Source organism: Carcharodon carcharias, chromosome 3 (assembly GCF_017639515.1).
Source record: "Carcharodon carcharias isolate sCarCar2 chromosome 3, sCarCar2.pri, whole genome shotgun sequence".
NCBI classification, from domain to species: Eukaryota; Metazoa; Chordata; class Chondrichthyes; order Lamniformes; family Lamnidae; genus Carcharodon; species Carcharodon carcharias.
Genome location: NC_054469.1, coordinates 65,152,017 through 65,174,272, shown reverse-complemented (window position 1 = coordinate 65,174,272; position 22,256 = coordinate 65,152,017). Strand labels below are relative to the sequence as shown.

Genomic DNA, 22,256 nt, shown 5'->3' with positions numbered 1-22,256 from the left:
TCAGCTTCCCGCCTCAAAAAGCATTCATTGTGTAAAGTTGTGAGTGATAGTCCAAGTCTGTTGTTGCCAGATGCTGATTGGTCCATTCACTGTCAATCACAGCAATAGCACATGCCTCATTTATGCCCGGGGGAGCACACGAAGAGCTCACTATAAATACCAGGCATCAGCAAGCAATAGCTCTCTTGCAGCCGAGAAGTTGGAGCTAGTGGAATCGAATTAAGAAAGTAGAGTATCTCCAACAAGGGGTAAAGGATTACAAAATGACCACAAAGAGTGTCTACCGCAGGATGTTTGTCGAGCGACCAGTTCAGAGCACATCGAGCTATCGCTCTTATTCGGTTCGTAAACAACCGCGAACCAGTATTGCTCCTTCTTACTCCAGGCTCAGTTACTCGGGGCCAGTCATCAGGTCCGGGACTGTAAGGCAGGTCAGGAGTAGCGTTCCAGGAACAGCCCTGGGCAACAGCCTGAATTTCTCTGTGGTGGATGCTCTGAACTCGGAATTCAAGGTGAACCGCAGCAATGAGAAAGCCGAGATGATTGAGCTGAATGACCGTCTCGCCAGCTTCCTCGATAAGGTGAGAGCGCTGGAGCAACAGAACAAGATGCTGCTGGCCGAGTTGGAGCAACTGAAGGGTAAGCCCAGGTCCCGGATGGGGGATCTGTATGAACAGGAGCTGAGAGAGCTGCGCCTGCAAATCGATCAGATCAACAATGAGAAATCCCGTATCGAGGTGGAAAGGGATAACCTGGCCGACGATCAGCAGAAGCTGAGGGAAAAGTGAGTCTGTCCGGTCTGCTTTCTGTTAATAGTCGTTTCACTTGTTTTAAGGGGGGGGGGGAGGTGGAACGGGGCGGGGAGACCATTTACAAATTTCCTTCAGAAGTCTCATGGGGGGTGGGTGGAGAATGGGGTAACTAACTAGACAGCGATTTTTAAAAAGTTTCCATACAATACGAACCCCCCCTAAAAAAACGCCTTACATGAGGAATATGCTCCTCTCCATCAGCAAAAATATGTAGGGACTTTCTGAATTAAAACCGAAAAAATGCTGGAAATATTCAGCAGGTCTGGCAGCATCTATATAGAGAGAGACTCAAGAGTTAACGTTTCAGATCCAGGTCAGATAATCACCCGCAGTACAGAATCTCGCTTTTGTAGGAGCTTTAACTTTAAGAAAAATAAGTCTGGGAATGCACACATTCCTTGAGCAGGAATGCCTGAAAGGCTCAAGAATAAATAATTAAATCCGCTCTTGATTCTTCAAAAACATTTTTTTAAAAGAACTGTGAAGCTTTTGTGCAGCTAAAAGCGCAGCAAACTGGTGGATTGGCATCATGTCAGCTGTTCTGGCATGTTTTAAAGCTCGTTTAGTTGCTGTTATGTATTTCACACTTTTGTTTTCAGTCTGGATGCTTTTTACGCGGTTTCTGAGTCCGCGGGCTTTGTATTGGTGTGAAGTGATTTGAGGTATTGATGGGTGCGAAAGTGGCAGGATAATTCAGCCCAGTAAACCGAATGGATCCCGAGAACACATGTGAGATCACCTCCGGTTCGGTAAACTGACAAACACTCCAGATTTACAAGCATTTACAATTTACAATAGCTCCTTCCAATATTTGAGTAAGATTGCAAACATTTAACCAAAAACTTTTACAGAAGAATCGATTTCAGTGACTTCAGTATATGCAGCTAGAAAGAAAAGCAAGAATACGGGTAATTATGGAGTGGGGAGGGGGGGGGGGGGGGTGGGGTTGGTGGGTGTGGGGAATGGAAGGAACATCGTTAAAATCCCCATCTCCAACAGTAAAAGTTCCGGATTCAAACGCTGCCCGCCCTTCGAGCCGGACTGGAAGTGACTGATATCTCAATACCGTTATTTGCAGATTACAAGATGAAATTATTCAGCGGGAGGAGGCCGAAAACAACCTGGCAGCTTTCAGACAGGTAAGAACAGTAACCCACTGTAATCTGTGAAGTTAACTGACCTCACCAATTCAATCGTTTAGGCGTTAATTTAAAATTCAGCCTGGTTTCTGCGATCGGGATGGTGCTAATATTGTCCACACCCGTGAGACTGGACCGCAACCCTACCACCATCTGGCCATAGTGTAGAAAGGCAACATAGAGAGACACACCCAATCTTTCTGTTAATCCTTGAGCAGAGGAATGCCCTTTACACGGTTCCCTTAGGACCGTCCCTTACTTTTAACGGATTCCCTTTATCCCAACGCTTCCTCTTTCGAGTATTTTTCCGCAAAACTTGCGAGATTTCCGAGCTCGAAACCAAACGATAGTTAGAAAAAAGCAACGGCTTCTGGTGCATGATACCTTATGGAATCACCGTGCGGAGAAAATAAAATCAATAAAACATAAAGGATATTACAAAAACATTGAAATGATATTCCAATTATTTAATTTCTTTGATTATTTATTAGTTTTATCAAAGATCTTTTCCCAGGTCTCTGTTTCTGATATTTTGGTTTTCTTCCTTTGCTCACCCTTCTGAAGTCAATCACTTGTAATGATACTCTCCCCAAGTAACCATGATTTAAACGTGAACTCCTACATGGACAGTTTTAACCTAACCCGCCTACCAGTACGTTGATTTTATTCTCCACTGAAGTCAGTGAAGAGCTGTGTGGGCTTTGCACCCAATCCTGCAAGCCTGGTGAGTTAGGTTAAGATGACCCTGGCTGTGAGCAGTTTGCTTGGCAGTGGTGGCGAAGAAGGTGAGATACATGGCTGGGCCTGAATCTATCCATACCACATGTCCATAAATAGGCACCTTCAAATGAATAGGTACCAAGAGTGGGAACCCTGGCCATTTTTTCATTTTCCTATTTCAGGGCAAGTTCAGATGTCTGAAAGTATTCCCAGTGTTCCAGGCAGTATTAGTTAATTCAGCATAGGGCAGGATCAAAGCTTTGATATAGCTGCGTAATGCATGGTGCTTGACTCCCTGAGTCAGCGGGTAATTTTGCTGATGATATTCCAGAGCCACCCTCCGGAAAACACAAAAGAGTAGCCTGGGGTGATGTGGCCTGTAATTTTCACTCTCTTCCTGAGGAAATGCCTGGTCTCTACATGCTGACTGTGCATGATGGCACGCCCTATATCTGAGGTTCAGTCTGGACAGAATTAATGAGCGGCCACCGCCCAATGTCCTTGTGTCGGTGCTGAACTATTTTATTGTTTCTTTTGGTTTTCTTAATTGAAGAACACATTTTTATTTTTTAAAGAATTAATTCTTTATCCCAGGAATGAAAGGCTTAACATATGAGGAAAGTTTGGGGACTCTGGATCTATACTCGATGGAGTTTTGAAGGATGAGGGGGGATCTGGTTGAAACTTACAGAATACTGAAAGGCCTGGATAGAGTGGACGTGGGGAAGATGTTTCCATTAGTAGGAGAGACTAGGACCCGAGGGCACAGCCTCAGAGTAAAGGGAAGACCTTTTAGAACAGAGATGAGGAGAAACTTCTTTAGCCAGAGAGTGGTGAATCTATGGAATTCATTGCCACAGAAAGCTGTGGAGGCCAAGGCATTGAGTGTATTTAAGACCGAGATAGATAGGTTCTTGATTGGTAAGGGGATCAAAGGTTATGGGGAGAAGGCGGGAGAATGGGGTTGAGAAACTTATCAGCCATGACTGAATGGTGGAGCAGACTCGATGGGCCGAATTGCCTAATTTCTGCTCCTATGTCTTATGGTCTTCTCCCTGAGGTTGATTCTTTCAGAGGTCCACAACCAGACATCTTCCGCTAGTCTGCAGGGTGTGGCACTCTGGGAAGTCTCTTTCATTCAGATTCCTTTGCTCTCAGAAGCAACATATTGCTTTCATTAGCTCCCCCTATGACGGATAGAAGCATTTGTGCACTGTGCAGTAATGAGACTCGGTCTAACTCATGACCGTGTGAAAGGAACTGTGGTAATATTAATAGCTCTAAGGAAGCAGTTGTATGTTATTTTTCATTAATGTAAAATGAGATCCAACAAGGATTAGTCTTGAAATGCAGCAACAATGAACACAGCTCATGCCAGTGAAAGAATTGAATGAATAGATGCTTTAATGCAGCTGGAATGTGGTGGATTAGGGTAATTGCAGTAGCAACATTGAATCTAAGTGACAATGAAGCAACAAAGTTGTTACTTTTTAAATTAGCTAATAGAAAATGAACTAGAATTATTGGATAAAGGAATACACAATTTGGCAACCAATTGTACTATCAACAAGGTGCTAATAAGAAAATACTTAAATACAGTGAAAACTGCTTCATTTATCCGTTTCCTTTTAATATTCCTATCCCAAAGGCAATAACTCATTAACTAATAGTTAAAGCTAACATGTTTCTCACTTGTGTGTACTTCATTGTGAGCTCTTGTAGGAAATGAACAGTGCAAATTAACTACAAAGATTAGAACATACAAACTAGGAGCAGGAATAGGCCACTTGGCCCTTCAAGCCAGCTGCACCATTCAATAAGATCATGGCTGATCTGATTGTAACTTCCTGCCTAGCCCCGATAACTTTTCACCCTCTTGTTAATCAATCTATCTAGCACTGACTTAAAAATATTCTAAGATACTGCTTCCACTGCAAAGACACTCAACCCTCTGAGGGAAAAAAATTCTCCTCAACTCTGCCTTAATGAGCGACCCTTTATTTTTAAACCGTGATTCCTAGATCTAGATTCTCCTGCAAGAGGAAACACCCTCTCTATATCCACCCTATCAAGACCCCTCAGGATCTTAAAGGTTTCGATCAAGTCACTTCTTACTCATCTAAACGCTAGTGGATACAAGCCTAACCCATCCAACCTTTCCTCGTAAGACAACCTGCAAATTCCTGGCATTAGTCTAGTAGACTTTCTCTGAACTGATGTAATACACATACATCTTTCCTAAAATAAGGAGACCAATACTGACAATACTTCAGATGTTGTTCCACCAGTGCCCTGTACAACTGAACCATAACCTCCCTACTTTTATATTCAAGTCCTCTCACAATAAATGATAACATTCTATTAGCTTTCCTAATTACTTGCTGTACTGGCATTCTAGCCTTTTGTGACTCATGCACTAGATCCCTCTGAATCTCGGAGCTCTGTAATCTCTCATTTTAGATTTAGATAATATGCTTTTCTTCCTGTCAAAATGGACAATTTCACATTTGCCCAAATCATACTCCGTTTGCCAGGTCTTTGTCCACTCACTTGACCTATCTATGTCCCTTTATAGCCTCCTTATGTCCTCTTCACAACTTACTTTCCTACCTATCTTTGTGTCGTAAGCAAATTCAGCAACTGTACCTTCTGTCCCTTCATCCAAAGTCATTTATATAAATTGTAAAAAGTTGAGACCCCAGCACTGATCCCTATGGCACACCACTTGTTACATCTCGTCATCCAGAAAAAGACCCATTTATGGTTAAACATGGTTTTCCTTTCACAAAACTATGTTGACTCTGCATGATTGCCTTAAACCTTTCTATGTGCCCTGCTATAACATCTTTAATAATAGCTTCCAACATTTTTGTTTTGACAGATGTTATGCTAACTGGCATGTGGTTTCTTGCTTTCTGTGTCTCTCTCTCTCTTTTTGAATAAAGAAGTTACATTTGCTATTTTCTAATCTAATGGAACCTTCCCCAAATCTAGGGAATTTTGGAAAATTAAAACCAACACATCAACAATAAATGTCTGGTTAAGAATGGTCATACATGCTATTGTTTTTGATTCAAGATAATTTAATATCATTCTGTTTGTTACATGAAAACTTCATGTTGAAATCTTGTCTTTAATTTTCTTCTGCTAAAGGCACTAATGAGGTGCTAAGAATATTTTCAGTCTCCCTGCATTATCTGTGGTTTTAGAAAAAAATCACCTCTGTGGGAACCGACCAGTTGAAAAAAAACTTCTTTCAGTTTTTTATGCTCTCTGAAATAACCTAGCAAATCACTCAGTTCTCCAGGACAATTAGGGATGGGCAGTAAATGCTGACCTAGCCAGCAATGCCCACATCCCATGAACAAATAAAAATAAGGTAATCCGGAACATAATTTGGATGCATTTTTATAAAATATGCAATTAAGTTGACAGTTTAATGAGCAAGAATTCCTGGTACAGCTGATTGACTAATATTGCCCCCAAAGTATTTCCAAGTATAGTCCAAGAAACAGCAGAGAAGACAATGGTGCTGTTTCATAACTGACCTAGTGTTAATAAAATCCAGCATCGTGACTGCTGTATAGCAGAAACACCAAGTTCACTCACTATTGAACGAACAAAGCTGTCAAGTTTAATTAGAGAACTTTGAAATTCTTTTTATTATTCAAACTAAATTGAATACTTTAAATTACAATGTTCTGCACTGAGTTTACCACATCAAAGCCCAAGTTGTAATTAATGTCATCAACTATTTTATCACCAAAACCTCATTGCTTTCAATAACTGTATTCACCTTCTAGCCTAATCCCCTTCAGTTTGAGGGCTAACTGCATTTTCAACATGAAATATTGCATAGCAATCTGGAACTACAGAATGGAACATTTAACTTTGAGCAGAATTTTTTAAAAAGTCATTTTTAAAAAGGAATAGCATTTCTTTTAAAAGAAAATAGTTTTGAATCTCATTTAAAACTCCTTTGGAGAATGGATGTTTGATCAGCAGAGTATCAAAATCAATTAAGGATGCATACAAAATAATTGGAATTTGGACAATGACTGTTTTTGTTTGAATTGCAATCTCATAATCTCCAGTGGTTAATGACAACCATCATTCTAAAGCAGCAGAACTGCACAATCACTGATTGATCACGAATGACTGCGACTGACCCAAAAAAGATCAGAGGTCATATGTTTTTTCTCCTTGCATGTTGACTGTAATTCTTTGTAGCTTTCTTTGGACTCTGCATGGAAGGCTAATTTGTGTCTAATTTAGCTTTAATTGCAATTTCCATGGAGAGTAAATTCAAACATGAACTGGTTGGGCCGAATGGCATGTTTCTGCCAGTAAATTCTATGTATTTCTATGTAAGACGGTGGTGCAACATCAAATAGAGCTTTTGTCAAATTCACAAGTACCTGGAGCTTCATTTTGGAATCATTTAAAATAGTGTAAAAATGTGTTTGACACATTTTTAGCAATTGTTTAAAATGGCTGTTGTCTTTATATTTTGTATATTTTATTTTGGAGATTTGTATATTGTTTAGGCTAAATGTCTGTTCAAGTGTCAGTTTCCACTGATAGTTGAGCAATGATATGAGTGATTTAAATGATTGAATCCAGGCTTATATTTTGTTGTATACAATTCTATTTGAAGGACAAATGATGTGCCATAATGTTATTGGATCATAATTAAATAATCAGTAATTTGAAAATGAATGTTAGCTCTAGTTCCCTATCAGAGTTGTTTACACATGACTTAAGGTGCCTTAAAGTACTTTAACCTACACACAAAGGATTGTTTCACTTCATTTAATTGCAAAGGTAAATAGAAAATGGATAAACATAGCAATTTATACATTATGTGTGCAACCATGTCAAAACTAATAATTATGAATACAGCTCGGTATTGAGATAGAGTTTTATAAGACATTGAAACAGCACAGAATAATTAACTTGGTTCTGGTTTTTATTTTTCTGTTGTTTCTAAAAGGATGTGGATGATGCCTGTCTGGCACGCTTAGATCTGGAACGTAAAGTTGAGTCACTGCAGGAAGAAATTATGTTCTTAAAGAAACTTCATGAAGAGGTAAGCATATTGCTTTTATAATTTAGAATACTCATTTGGGTAGTATTTATGTTAAATATGCTATGCCAGCTAAAGATATCTAGAACATACTATTTTTGTCAAACAGAGACTGGTCTATTTTTATTTAACTTATTTCTTTCTTCAGGAAATTCGTGAACTGCAGGCTCAAATCCAAGATTCACAGGTCAAGGTTGAGATAGAAGCGGTCAGACCTGACCTTACTGCAGCACTCCATGAAGTTCGTTCTCAGTTTGATAAACTTGCTGCTAAGAACATTTCTGAAACTGAGGAATGGTACAAGTCCAAGGTATGTTCTCTGATTTGCATTTCTTAATGATCATGATAACAAAATGGATGCCAAACCACATGTGAACCAACTTCTGACCTGCAGCTTTATGCCAAGAACTACCTCTCCCACAGTGCCCATTCTCACAACTTCACTTTTTCTGTAAAAATGCATTTTTTCCCTTCTTCACACTTACTCCCACAAAGGAATATATAATTATTACTACACTGTCACCCCTCCAAACACTTCTATTCCTATATCTCCCAGCTATACCTATTTTATAATTACGCTCACTCCCAACTCCAAATTGCATCCTCTGAATACTCAAATCCTATACGTTCCCATACTTGTAAGCACTTTTACACTTAAGAACCCCTCAAATTACTACTGTTACACACATTCCCATTTCATCAATAGACTGACCTCATTATACTCAAACTACATCAATATACTTCCCACCTTAATACCTCATCCAACCAGTGGAATCACCTCACCCAGCACTTTTCCCATTCGCCACTCGAGTGATAAACTCATCTATATCTCTGTCTCCACAGTCAGTCTCACTATAACATCCACATTTTCTTACAGTGACTCCCATAGCAGTCAGGGCAATGTACATTAATCCTTTTGCACAAACGAATTTTAATTAAAAAGCAAGAAAGATTTAAATTTATTTTGTTTAGATCACAGTAAGGTCAGTACTCTGGTGTTATAGTATGATTCACTCATGGAGGTTTGTGTATTGAAACAGTTGGCTGATGTGACTGATGCTGCTTCTCGCAACAATGATGCTATTCGCACGGCAAAACAAGAGAATGGTGAATATCGCAGACAAATCCAGACACTGACCTGTGATATTGATGCACTTAAGGGAACAGTAAGTACTCAAAATATGAATAATATCTAGCCTTCAGCAAAATAAATTCAGTTATTGAACTGAGACAATTGTCTATGAACAATAAGAATGCACATTTATAAAGTACCTTTAACAGAAGAAACCATGCCAAAGTGCTTAGAAGCAGCATCACAAATATAAGTTTGCCACCAAACCACCTAAAAAGATATTAGGACAGGTGACCAAATGCTTGATCAAAGAGGCAGGTTTTAAGAAGAGTCTCAAAGGAGGAGAGAGAAGTAGAGAGGTGAACAGGTTTAAGGACAGAATTCCAGAATTTAGGGCCCAGTCAGCTAAAGGTCTGGCTACCAATGATAGAGCGATTAAAATTGGAAGTGCACAAGAGGCCAGAGTTGGAGGAATACAGAAATCTCAAGAGGATCGTAGTGCCAGAGGAGGTTACAGAAATACTACAGAGGTGGAAGTAGGCAGTCTTGATGATGGGGTATGTGGTTGAAAACACAAGTCAGGATCAGATAGGACATGGAGGTTACAAGCAGACAGCTTTAGCTGCAGACAGTAGCCAGGGAAGGGGATGGAATCAGTGGCTACGGAACAGAGTTTGGGGTAAAGACTAAAGACAATGGCTTCAGTTTTTCCAATACTTAATTGAAGGAAAAGTCTAGCAGATAACCTGCATAACCAATCAAATTCAATGGAAGAGCTGAGAGTGGTGGTGGTGGTGAGGTACAGTTGAGTGTTGTCAATGTAAGTGGAAAAGCTAAGGAAGATTTGGAAAAAAAAATCTAGAAGTCTTTATAGATTTGATACTCAACATGTTTAACAAATAGGGAGCAGCAATCACCAATTCCAATAGAAGTATAAAGCCAAGACAAGTCATGACCAAATTGCAAAATGCATTGTTCAGTTGACACCTTGGGAATTTTATCTTGTTCTGGTCACACTAAGGCAAAGGGAAGAATTTTAATCACAGTCGAGCCACGAGACTTATTTCTAGTTTAGAGGGCTGAATTATGGTGAAAAATTGGAGCAACTTGGGAATTTCAGTCTTGAAAAGTTGTGGCTGAGTGGTGCTTTTGACATGGATATATAGCACTGTATGTAAGACAGTAAACAGTAAGAAGTAAATCTTAAAAATGAAGTTAAATTGCAAGAGTAGGGGATTTCAGGCTCAAACTAGTAAAACAAAAAAAATTGGAAGTGATCAACTTATAGAATGGACTCACAAATGGAGTGGTGAAGCATTTAAGAACCAATTAGATGCAGCATTCAAAGGGGTCCAGGGCCTTGATCTCCCCTGGGTACCTGTAACAAAGTCCAAAATACTATCCTCTTTGCCTTGCTTCTATGTCCTGTTTGCTGCTCAGATCTGCTGTGCTAAGCATTCCAATGCAAGGTTCAAGGCAACTTTCTGGACACCACTGAAAGTGACACCTTTTGGTCATAAAGAAAAAGAGAACTTACATTTGTATATCGCCTTTTATGACCACAGGATATCCCAAAATGTTTCACAGTCAGTAATGTACTTTTAAAGTGTAGTCACTGTTGTAATATTGGAAACCTGACAGCTGATTTTCATTTAGCAAGGCACCTCATACAATTTTAGAATAAATGATCAGATCACTAGTTTTTAGTTGGTGTTGATTGAGGGACAAATGTGTCCCTGACCTTCATTGGATAGGCTGTGAAAATTTGTCCTTTCCAATCTCATTTGTATTACAACGTTGGTTCCAAACCTGCTGCAGGCTGAGTACATCTCGGGGCAGTTTAAGGAGGGTCACGAACCCAACTTCTTCTCTTGCTTTTGGTATTGCCTGGGAAATTATTTATTTCAGATGCTACAGAGAGGAATATCAAAGCCATCAAATTCAAATACACCTGTAGGGTCATTGGCCCAGAGACTTGGCATATTGTATTTTCACTGATGTCAGCAGAAAACTTTACTGTGCTGGTTTGCCTTTTTCCTAATATTTGAACCATCCCAAATACATTGAGAGAAGCATTTTAACATACCATGTTATCTTTACCTGCTTTAGCTCTCCTGATCAGTTTTCTTTTTAATCTTACCTTGTTTTAAAGTTGCTTTATAATATCGAAATTTAAATTTATTGTATGTTGAACTTTTGAAAACATTTCTGTGTCCTACTTAACTTTTGAAACTCCCACTTATAATAACACTTGATGGATTGGTGCCGCAAGTGATCTGAAGCCACTGATAAAGACTCCAGGGGCAGAATTTTCCGACACCCACATGCCGATGCATAAATTGATGTGCGGTGATGTCGGGCGAGCGTCACGATGTCACCACATGCCATCGCGATATTTTGGTGGGTGGGCACACAATGATCTTGGATGCAAGTCCGCCATTAATTAACTGGCCACTTAAGGCTCTTGAAGCACCGATTGATGGCGATATTTTGGGGCCTATGCGATCTTCAGGTCGTTGTATGGGCGCAGTGGGCAGGCGGGTATGACACATTTGTATAAACCTCATCCACGGGAGGGATAAGAGGGATTAGTAAGGTCGCGAATGCGCTCAGTCAAATTTTTATTTTTGAAAATTACTGATACATGCCTGTGTGAGCAGAAATACTGCACAACTCATACCAGCTGCTTGGACAGGACTCACAACCTTCAGGTCAGCACTCTACAGTAAAGATCATTTCTGGGGCCTGCAGCTTTCAGGAAGCTTTCCCTTAGCCTGGAAATGGGAGTTATGCTCTCCACTGGAGGCACCTCCTCTGAGGAGGAAGGGAGGGCCAGAAGGGGGAGGAGGCCAGGAGTCCACATTCAGCCTCCAGGGAAGCCACCTTTGGAAGGAGAAGCACAGGCCCAAGAGGCGCAGGGCCAACAGGAATTGCAAGGCGGAAGGGGCCGCAAAAGACACCAATATCCTGCTGCCAGGGTATACAGGCAGCGAAGCAGCTACCTCTATGTCTCAGGTCCAGTGCCGAAGACGACGCCATCTCTCAAGGGAGACAGTCACCTCCATCTGTCAGATGATAGACCCTGAGATCTCCGCAAACTGTGTGGGTGGATATCCCATGCCAGTGGCTCTAAAGGTCACAGCGGTCCTCAACTTCTATGTGGAGTCTCCCAATCAGCTGTCCACATTTGTGTGAAGCAGGTGACAGACGCTCTATTCAGACATGCATTGACTTTCATCCACTACCGCTGGGATGATGCCAGCCAGAGCGAGCCAGAGGCTTTGCAGCGATTGCTGGCTTCCCCCGTGTCCAGGGTACAATAGACTGCCCACATATGGCCATCAAGGTGCCAGCAGGTGAGCCCGGTGCCTTCGTCAACAGGAAGGGCTTCCACTCCACGAATGTGCAGATAGTGTGTTATCACAGGATGCCGATTGTACAAGTCTGTGCAAGGTACCCTGGCAGCTCCCATGACATCTACATCCTCAGACACTCCCAGGTGCCGGGGCTCTTCAGTGCTCCAGTGCGGCTGGATGGATGGCTACTGGTTGACCTTTAGAAGGTGGCTTATGATGCCTCTCCGCCATCCAAGAACAGAAGCTGAGCACTGGTACAATAGGAGCCATGCCTCCACAAGGGCTGTGGTGGAGAGAACCATTGGTCTTCTCATGATGCGCTTCCAATGCCTGGACCATTCAGGGGGTGCACTCCAGTAGCCCCCCACCCCACCCCCCGGTTCGTGTGTCGCTGATAGTGGGTGCATACTGCGCTCACCACAATCCTGCACTGGAAAGGGGCTACGCTGTGGATGAAGATGTAGATGCAGTTGCTGCGGCTGCACAAGATGAATCAAGCAGTGAGTCCGAGGATGAGCATGCACAGGGAAATGCTGAGGGGGTTGACGCTGACCCGGCCATACTCTCCAAGGAGGTAGGGACACCCGGGAGATTTTAATCCAATGAACCTTCAGCTGGAACACCACAGATGGACCTCCAACAAAAGCCTGTGCTGCAGGCTCCATACTCGATACCTGAGTGCTAAATCTGCCTGGACAGGAACATTAACTAAGGGTCAAGTCAATAAAGCTCAATGTAACACAACCCACTCATAACAACATGGGTAACCATTCACCTGCAGAGGAAAAGAAACACCCTTGGCCAAGGTCACATGTCTAAATTTAATGATATAACAAAATGATCTTAAGTAAACAAAATGACAAAGGTGTTAAACAGCACACCAATTCATAAAAACCTCATTGCAGGGCAACACAAAAGCACCAGTGAGAAATCCGTGTTGTGCCTAAGGTGCCTTAAATTTATGCTTTCGGGTACTACGTCTAGGTGCTGTCCCCTCGCTGGGATTGGCATCTGAGCCAGCCTGCTCACCATGCTGTCCTGTTGGCCTCAATGACCTTGGTGGACGTCCTCTGGCCCGTGGAACCTGTGCTGGCCCCGCCTGGGAGGAAGCGGCCAGTTCCACAGCTGGCATCTCCCCAGTCGTTGCAGCCTCATCAGAAGCAACAGTCACTGGCAGAGGGGCGGAGGAGCTGCTGCCCTCATCTGGAGCACCCTGAGAGGAACCTGCAGAGACCAGGCAGCTGCTGCACCAATGTGAGGTCGCTTCAGACCTCCCTGCTCACCACAGGTGGATGGGCACTGAGCTGGGAAACTTTGTGCCCAGACCATCTCCCACACTGGCACTGACCAGCTGAGGTCAATGCCAACGTGAGGGCTTGCTGGTCCACACGCATCCCCAGGAAGTCCTGATTGGTTTCCTGGAGGAACCTCTCTACAAGGGTCGCCACTCTCTCCATGGAGGAAGTATGGCAGTCGACCATGAGGCTCATTGCATTGGCAAGGGTCCGTGTGGACTCCTCTACCACGGAGACTAAGCTAAGCATAGCCTCATGTATCTCTGCCAGATGTTTCCGCACACCCTGCTGGACCTCCAGCATTTGCTGCCTCATGGACGGCTCCAGAGGCACATCATCAGCTACCAATTGAGCATGTGCCTGGTCCCCTGCAGTCCTCCGACTGCTGGAGCCATGGACATTTCCTGTCTCCACCAGCTCCTCAAGCGACTGTAAAGTGCCCTCACCTCTGTGCCCGGGACACTAGCCGATGATCTAATTCCCACCAAGGTGCCAATATCTGCTCTGGTACCTACCTGGTAGAGATGGTGTGACACTGGTGGGTCAGAGAGTTCAGGACCCTCAGGTGTGAGTGGGGCCCCCTGTGCCTCCTCCTCCTGGCCCTGTTCCGCTGATGCTGAAATGAAGAACAAGGACATTGGATCAGTTAACCTGGAGACAATGTCAATGTGCATCCCTGTCCCCTGGATCATTATGCGCTCATCCTTCCATAAGTAATAGTCAAGCCATGTTGCAAACTTCAATCACTGAACATGCAGCAGTGTCACGGCTGCTGGGAGACTAATGGTGATCTCGGTGCTGGGCTAACATACCTGCCCATTAAACCCCAGCCTCACCGACGCCGGTAGACCTGGGTGCACAGCCATGACCTGACCCGGGTCTCCTGCTCGAACCTGGAAATGATGGCCAGCTGGGCCGGCCCTCCACCAGTCCTCAACCGCTTGGCAGCATTATGAGCATTCTTCTCCTGAAAAGGAGAAAAGAGGTCTGATTAGTGCAACTTGTGCCTGGAATCTCTTCGCTGCCGTCCCACCCCAACCAGACTGGAACATTGCAGGGCTCCAGTGCCTCCTCACCCAGCAGCTGCTGCACACTCACACAAAGATGCCAGACCTGTTTTCTACCCCTCACCACACCCAGCCAAATGCAGCCTATATCACAGTTGGCACCACAAGGTCCAACCTTGCATAGCAAGGAGGCGCAAGCACATGGAATGCAAAGGGAAGCAGTTGGATCAGTGCGCCGTCACCTGGAAGCTCCACTCCCAGCGTGTCAGCAGTCTGACTTTGACATGTTTTGCAGTTCCCGCACTGCGCCTAGGTGCAGCTCCTCCAGGTTGCCCCCAAAACAGTAATGTGGGTGTCAGTGTACCACATGCTGTGGGTGCAGAACCCATCTCATCCAACACCCTTTCAGGGTGACCTCGGCATGGCCAATATCTTAGAGGCCCTCGCTTCTCGGCCTTTTGGCTAAGATCAAGTGAAGCGATGACTATAACCAGTCAAGCCGCAAACCATGGGGTACGTAATACCGTTAGGATGGCGGTGAAGGACAGCAAAGGAGGAACACCCATGGATTGTGCCGCCTTTATCAAGTGGATCCTGTTGAGGTCATGTGGATTTGAAGCCATGGAGATCTACTGCCTGCAAGACTTTTCAAGCGCTGGTTTTTCAACGTGACCTTCAGGATTGTGGCTGCCTCATGTCAAGTTCCTGAAGGTGTTCGAAGAGAAGAGAGACCAGCCGCAGACGAAGATCCTGATGGCGGAGTCGCTCTTTGCTCTGCCGTTGCAACGGGACCATGTGGTGACTGCACCTCTACAACCCCAGTGACTGTGCCCCTCTACAACCCCCACGTCCCTGTCGTCGATGTGCTCAACTTCCTCACCAGGTATGTCGACAAGGTTGGAAGCTGCACCGAGGTTAAAGATGCCTTCGGGATTTGGTCAAGCAAACACCAGGTCAAGGTCACGCTCAAGGCGGATGGTAAGGGAGCCATCCTCCATCCTCCTTCCAGCTTTGCTATCAGGGGAAGCCTGTGGCTACCTTGTCTACGCTGGGCAGCCGAAACTTCGTCGCTCGTGCAGCAAGTCTGGTCATGTGGCGACCAACTGCAAGCAGGAAGGGCACCAGACAAAGGACTGCAAACAGACTTAGTACTGCAACCTGTGTGGTGAGGCAGGCCACTTTTACAAGACCTGCCCCAAACGCTGCTTCACTTATGCACAGGCAGCCAAAGCCAACCAGGGGGAAGCAATTGAAATGCTTCGTGTCACTACTACCGAGTACACTTGCAACCCTCAACCACCAAGGCCCCCAGTGAGAACAATGGGAAAAAGGAAGACATGGAGAGAGACAAGGTGGAGGAAACGATTGAGGCAGCAGACAGCCAATCAACTGCACTGCCCCCTGAACCTCCCATTTCTCAGTAGAGCAAATCAATGGAGGAGGAAGCAGCAGAAAATCAGCAGGGGGTGTGGCAGCTGCTATAAAGAGAGTCAAAAAGAAGAAGGGACAAGTGGCAAGAGGTGTCTCCCATCCAACACGGATGATAAGGGCAGCTGCTCTTCAGATGAAGAAGGGCAAGGGCGGCACCTATGGAAGAAGCAAAGCTCTAAGGAGTTGGAGGACGAGACATCCATGCTCCAGAACATTGGAGACAATGAGGAGACCAGCGCATCCCAACTTTGCCCACAACCCAAAGAGGCCAGCGTACCCCAGCCCCAGGAATCTGGGAGCAGTGAAGCGCTCAGCGCACCCCAGCTTCAGGAGAGTTTCCTCAGCCCATCCACAGTGAGACAATTTATGAGCACTATGGGTATGCAGGAGCCATGGTGCACTGAGGGGCTGGGAATTGTCTAAAGCCCCTCGGGCTGGACGGCTCACAATGAATGTATGCATTGAATACTAATTGTATTATAATTGTATTGAAGCACCTCAGAGTGCAACATTATGTATGTTGATTACTCTAATACGATTGTCTGTAATGACCATATTGAAATGATTGTAATATTCATTGATTTGTATTGAAGCACCTCGTGATCCATGTGTAAAAGTTGAATCTGATTGCACTTTCTGTGATTTGTTTGGTAATGTTCTTCCAGATATTTTATGAATAAAGTATATTTTTCAAAAAAAAAATCTTAGAGGCCCTGCAGGAAAAGGAGATTGTGGATCTGTTGGATGGTTCCCTGAGCAGACTGTCAAGTCATTTGGCAGAATGCCTCATCGCCAGAGTTTTCCAACAAGCACCAAGATGTAGCTTGGCTGGTGGTGAGAAAGGCCCTCTGTCAGATCCTTCCAACACGTCAGGAGTCTTATCCCCTCTGCACATTGCCCTCGAGGTGGCTGTGGTGGGGATGAGACCTTGGTTCACCTCTTTGTGGATTGTACCTTTGCAAAGAAGGTCTAGAGAGAGATGCAGTGGTTTCTGTTGAGGTTCATCCCGAGCAGTTCTGTGAAATAGGACTTTGTGTTCTCGGGCTGTTCCCAGGGACACACATGGGGGGGGTGGGAGCGGGAACGAGACGAGGGAGGGGGGGACGAGACGGGTGGAGGGGTGACGAGGCGAGGCGGGCGGAGGGGGGACGGGGCGAGATGGGCGACAGGGATGGGGGGGGTACAGGGACGAGACGGGCGAGGGGGGACAGACGGGGGAGGGGAAGGGGACGCGGACGGGGATGGGCGAGGCTGGTGGGGGACGGGGGTGGCCAAGTGGGAAAGCCTACCTGCTGGGTTCACTGACCAATGGCGACACGGCACTCACCCTTCCAGAGCGCAAAATGTCGTTAAAGTGCTTGCGGCACTGGATCCAGATGTGCCGCACCACGTCGTGGGAGCTCACTATCTCCGCCTCCTCCTCTCAGGCACGTTTAGTCATGTGGGAGGGACTCCTCCCGTCCCTCGGAACAAGGATCTCCAACCTCCACCTTCTTGAGGAGGGCAGCAAGGCAATTGTTTGAGAAACAAAAGGGCACAGTGGCCCCCTGCCCTACCCAACCCACCTGCCTGACCTGCTCAACAACAGCACTCTGGGGAGCCCTTCTGCTGGCTGTGTTTGACAGCCTTTGCAAGGCTGCGGGAGGACTTTTAAACAGGCTGCCGGGTCGCCACTGGTCATAGCAGCCCCGCCATCGCCTGCCCACTCCTGCTCCCCTCGGGAGCTGCTTTTCACGCTGGGCAGGCCTTAATTGTCCCATCCACGTAAAATGGCAGCGCAGACCCAATCCCACTCCCGCACAGCCCACCTAACAGGCAGAAAATTCTGCCTGAGATAATAACTAAAAAGCCATCATTCTTCCATATAATTACTGCTGTGAATTTAAACTGCCCTGATTGTCCAAGGAAAGTTTATAATTACAATGGTACCCAGTGAACAACTGAGAAGATGAAGCATTACAACTATAGTTTTATGCCTTGGCAGAAAACCCAACTTGTATCCTAAGTGCCCTCATCAATTGTGAAAATAAGCAGTATGTTAATAAAACTTGCTCATGGTTTATGAATGTATATACGTCTGGAATGGTATTGGAATCATTGAAGCATACATGATGTAATCGGTCTTTCTCACACAAACACAATTTGAGAAAAAAAAAGCATGAAGTAGGGAACTGAATGAAGAAAATGAGAAATTAACCTAAATATTTCTGTTAAAACAGAATGAATCTCTTGAGCGCCAGATGCAAGAAATGGAAGAACGTTATATTTTGGAAGCAAATAATGCCCAAGACACCATTGTCCGTCTTGAAGATGACATTGGTAACTTGAAGGATGAGATGGCTCGTCACTTGCAAGAGTATCAGGAGTTACTGACTGTGAAGATGGCTCTAGACATTGAGATTGCAACCTACAGGAAATTGCTGGAGGGAGAGGAAAGCAGGTAAGACATTTGTGTAATTTAAGAAAATAATATACTTTTTAATTTAAATGGAAAGTAGAGTTGAGTTAATTATAAAACACTCAATTTGTATATAGTTCATTCAAACGTTTAGCAGCTCAAAAAATCTACATGAGTTTCTTTGTTTTTGAATACATTGACATAAGCAGCAAGGATTAAACAAGTGCCTTCACAAAACAAAATCAGTACCTATTGTGCAGAAAATACATATGTAATTATCGAGCTTTGTACATACAAGGTATATAGTAAACTGACAAAAACAGCTCACCACTAATGTAGCAAGAAAGATCCTTTTTTAGTTCTCTACAATTAGGTCTGAAACAATGCTTCATCTAACTTTTAAAACTAATCTTTGTGTGAAATTTTAGTTCATGGCTAGGTCAGGTGCAGATTGGTTGGGAGAAGATCCACCAGCACCTTCTCAGGAGAATTACAGATGACTAATAAATGTTGCTTTGCAAACAATGTCCATATCCTGAGAACAAATAAAGTAAAAAAGCCCAGCAGTTAAGATGTCCCATGCAAACAGCAGCAAGCTTGGTTGGCTTGGGTAGAATAAATGGCAATATCTGATGATAGCAATTGATATTTAAATTGTTGTGACTATGAAGATGTGTTGCTGATGCTGGTCATAAGGTTTCCACAGATAAATCATCTTTTGTTCCATCTGGAGGAACCTTTTGGGAGGATGGAAGAAATTTACACAAATAGTAGTGGAGGCAGAAGCTCTTGAGTGATTCAACAGGAAGTTGGCTGTGGTAATAGTAGAATTGCATGGAAGAATGATCTCATTGGAGAAAATGCCCGCCTTCATCTACATTTGTATAATTATATATTTCTTTTATTTGGCAGGATTTCTATGCCTGTGGCATCATTTGGTTCTCTAAGCCTTTCTGGTAGGTTATCCCTGTTAACACATGGAAATGGATGAGTAATGTTTCGGCTTGACAAAGTTCTTTTAAAAAAATCAGTTTATAAAAAGCACCTGTTCTGAGTCATCCTTTTCCCAATATAAAGGACCATTTTCTTTGCTTCCTGCTATGCATTCGTTGCAGAATGACATCAGTAAGTCTGTCTTCTGTGGTTATATTGTCCCTCCACAGACTTTTGATCTGAGAAACTCTTTTTTCTTCATAATTAATGAACATTTATAAGGACTACTGAATATTATAACACAAAAGTACAAGCTTCCGTGCTTAATCTATTTACCCGTACAATAAAATCTGAGGTGGTTCTGGTGAAAAATTCCAGGGTTCCAATTTGGATTTTTTACATGAAGAAGCACCATATTGTCCAGAACATTTGACTGAATATTTGGCTTATAAAGAAACCCATTAATAATTAACACTAATGTTTAAGATACGGATTTGGATTACCTTGTTCACAGGATAGTGGTGGGTTTAAGACTTCTCTCTGCTGCTTTGACATTGCTATTATCCCAATTTATTTTACTTGGTTGGCATGTCAGCTCACACTGTCATCTCTACCACCAAAAGACAGAGTCCACCACTGCGATAAAAATCTCACAGCCAAGACCAAATCTGTCCTCACCCAGCAACTACAGATTAAACTCCAGCAGAGTTCGAACAGGAACAATTGTCTAATCTGAACACCTACCACTGTCCTCGCTAAAATCAGTTAACTCATTGCAGGCCTAAAATCAATAAGCCAAGGACTTTATTGATTTGCATAGCTCCACTATTCACTGCATAAATTGCATGGAATGGAGACACCCTATATAGGCACTACAACTATACATAAACTGTGGCCCAAACTGAAAACAAATCTATTGAAATATGCCTAACATTTTATGATGGAACCAGCATGAATTCCCTAATGGGACAGAATGTTTAGTAGTTAACATAATAACCCCAACAATGCCTTTATGTTCCAGCTTGGTTCTGGCAATGAACATGTTTTATAAATGTCAGAGAGCAGCATTGTTGTTAAAAGCTGTGAAGAAGTCTACGTTCCTGCATATTCATCTCATTCAAATGTAGATTCATAACATTGAAGGTTTTAGTTACAAACACAAGTAGAAGAGGAAGTAAATTCCTTAGTCTCTGCATAGCAGATATTTTGACTGAAACCATGCAATATTATTTATTTTTCTCTCTTTATAGATGCCATCTATGAGCAGCAGCCAACTGACATGCAAATGTCAAGGAAGAATGTTTTAATTAAAACCATTGAGAGCAGAGGTGGAGATGTTAGTATTAAAGTTCATCAAATAAAACTATTTAAAGAATGCATATACCTTGTGCCAGCTTATAAAAACTAACTTATGCAAAATATTTTCTTTTCAATTGCAGATAATCAGCGAAACTACCCAGAGAATTGAAGACTAAACCTGCTTTTCAGTCTGAAAATGCTCTTTCATGCGCATGGAAGCTGATGATCTTTAAGAAAAAAACGCTTGACAAGAATGTTGCTCCTCCTTTTAATCATCAAGAAGAAAACTGTTGGCTTTAAAGTGCCTTTCTGTATCTAATTGAAGAGTGTCAGGTTCAGTGAAGTTGTGTTGTAAGCTTTATAGAAAAGCAAATGGCTTTACAGAAGAATTATATCACACTCTGTTTACAGAAAGTCACTAGTTTACAATTGCACAGTGATAAATAGCAATACTTCATTCACTAGTTTTGAATCTTTATTTTCAGGTTCAGAATCTCAATTGCTTTTTTTTCCTCCCAGCAATTATGTGTAAGCAAGCTGCAATAAAACTTTGAACAAATCCTCTCTTTGTTGCCTGATTTCTTATTCAGCAGTTTTAGTGAAAGGTTCCAGCATCATCCCAATAACCTGTTGCCAGGGATTGCTTTTAATAATATCCGGCTAAGAAGCATATATAATTCATGAAATGTTTGTAATGAAGTTTTATGATGATTGGAATGCAGTACCTGGACACTTTTCATTTAGAGAGTTGTACAAGGCAAAGGTCAGCCAAGGGCACTGTGCTCAGTTTAGGGCATCCCTATATGGCTAGTACATAAAACCTTTTAATTCCAAGGAACTCCAGACAACCCAAAGGATAGACAAGCATATTCCTAAATGCATATAGCCTGCTTATGGATAGCACTGCTGTACATGAAAAATAAGTAAAACAGACTTCAAGCAATGCTACATAATTCAAAAGTGAAATACTACTATGCTGAAAATTTGAAGTAAAACAAGAAAGTGATTGTAATGTTTAGTAGATCAGAGAGCATCTGTGGAGAGAAATTCAAAGTTGACTTTCTGTGAGGGTTAATCAACAAAACACACGCACAGCATGTAACTGAACTTTTGCTATGTGTTCCTGGTGGGGAGGGTTGCACTAGAAGTATGGAAAATGCATTAAAGCATTATCATAAAGTGTATGATGTAAAGTTATTCTACAGAATATGAGACCATATACACTATACATAGAGAATAAATGACAGGGAGGGAAGTAAATGGGATACAATATTGTGCATTTGTGCATGATTTGGCCAAGGTACAAAATTGTGGGTGAAGTTTTATGGCCCCATCGCAGCAGGGCGAGGCCGCAAAATGTGGTGAGCCGTTCAAAAATCCATTGGCTTCTGCGGGACCATAAAATCCCACCCTGTAAGTCTAAGTGGTACATTATATTTGAAAGGCCCTGATGTGTTCTCTGTATTAAATCTCTTCTATCATTGCTCCTGCTCACATATTTTGTCCGAGCCATTCTTAGTTGCTGACCTGATTCCTCAGATTCAGCTGCCTGACCTAGTTTGGAATCTGTGAGTTTGACCAGTTTGTAATGAGTTGTTGAATATGGGTAAAAATACAAATAACAGAAGATGAGTAAGGATAGCAAAGATGAAGTAGGTTTACAACAGATAAAACAAAAGACAATGACATCATGACATAGAAACTGAGA

The 22,256-nt window shown here is 43.1% G+C and overlaps 1 protein-coding gene across 1 annotated transcript; it reads left to right on the top strand.

Moving 5' to 3' along the window:
- The first annotated feature begins 173 nt into the window (after positions 1–173).
- Positions 174–21,107, top strand: LOC121275963 (type III intermediate filament-like). The gene is made up of 9 exons (XM_041183886.1): positions 174–784; positions 1,891–1,951; positions 7,665–7,760; positions 7,906–8,067; positions 8,798–8,923; positions 18,138–18,358; positions 19,229–19,272; positions 20,500–20,585; positions 20,689–21,107. The coding sequence occupies exons 1-9, from the start codon at positions 264–266 to the stop codon at positions 20,722–20,724; spliced, it is 1,353 nt and encodes a 450-aa protein (XP_041039820.1). The 5' UTR covers positions 174–263; the 3' UTR covers positions 20,725–21,107.
- The last annotated feature ends 1,149 nt before the right edge of the window (positions 21,108–22,256 follow it).

Bases quoted from the DNA above. Each gene is read 5' to 3' on its own strand.
- LOC121275963 (XM_041183886.1), top strand. From the start codon at position 264: ATGACCACAAAGAGTGTCTACCGCAGGATGTTTGTCGAGCGACCAGTT. The intron at 7,761-7,905 runs GTAAGCATATTG...TTCTTTCTTCAG, and splicing joins TAAAGAAACTTCATGAAGAG to GAAATTCGTGAACTGCAGGC. The intron at 8,068-8,797 runs GTATGTTCTCTG...GTATTGAAACAG, and splicing joins AGGAATGGTACAAGTCCAAG to TTGGCTGATGTGACTGATGC.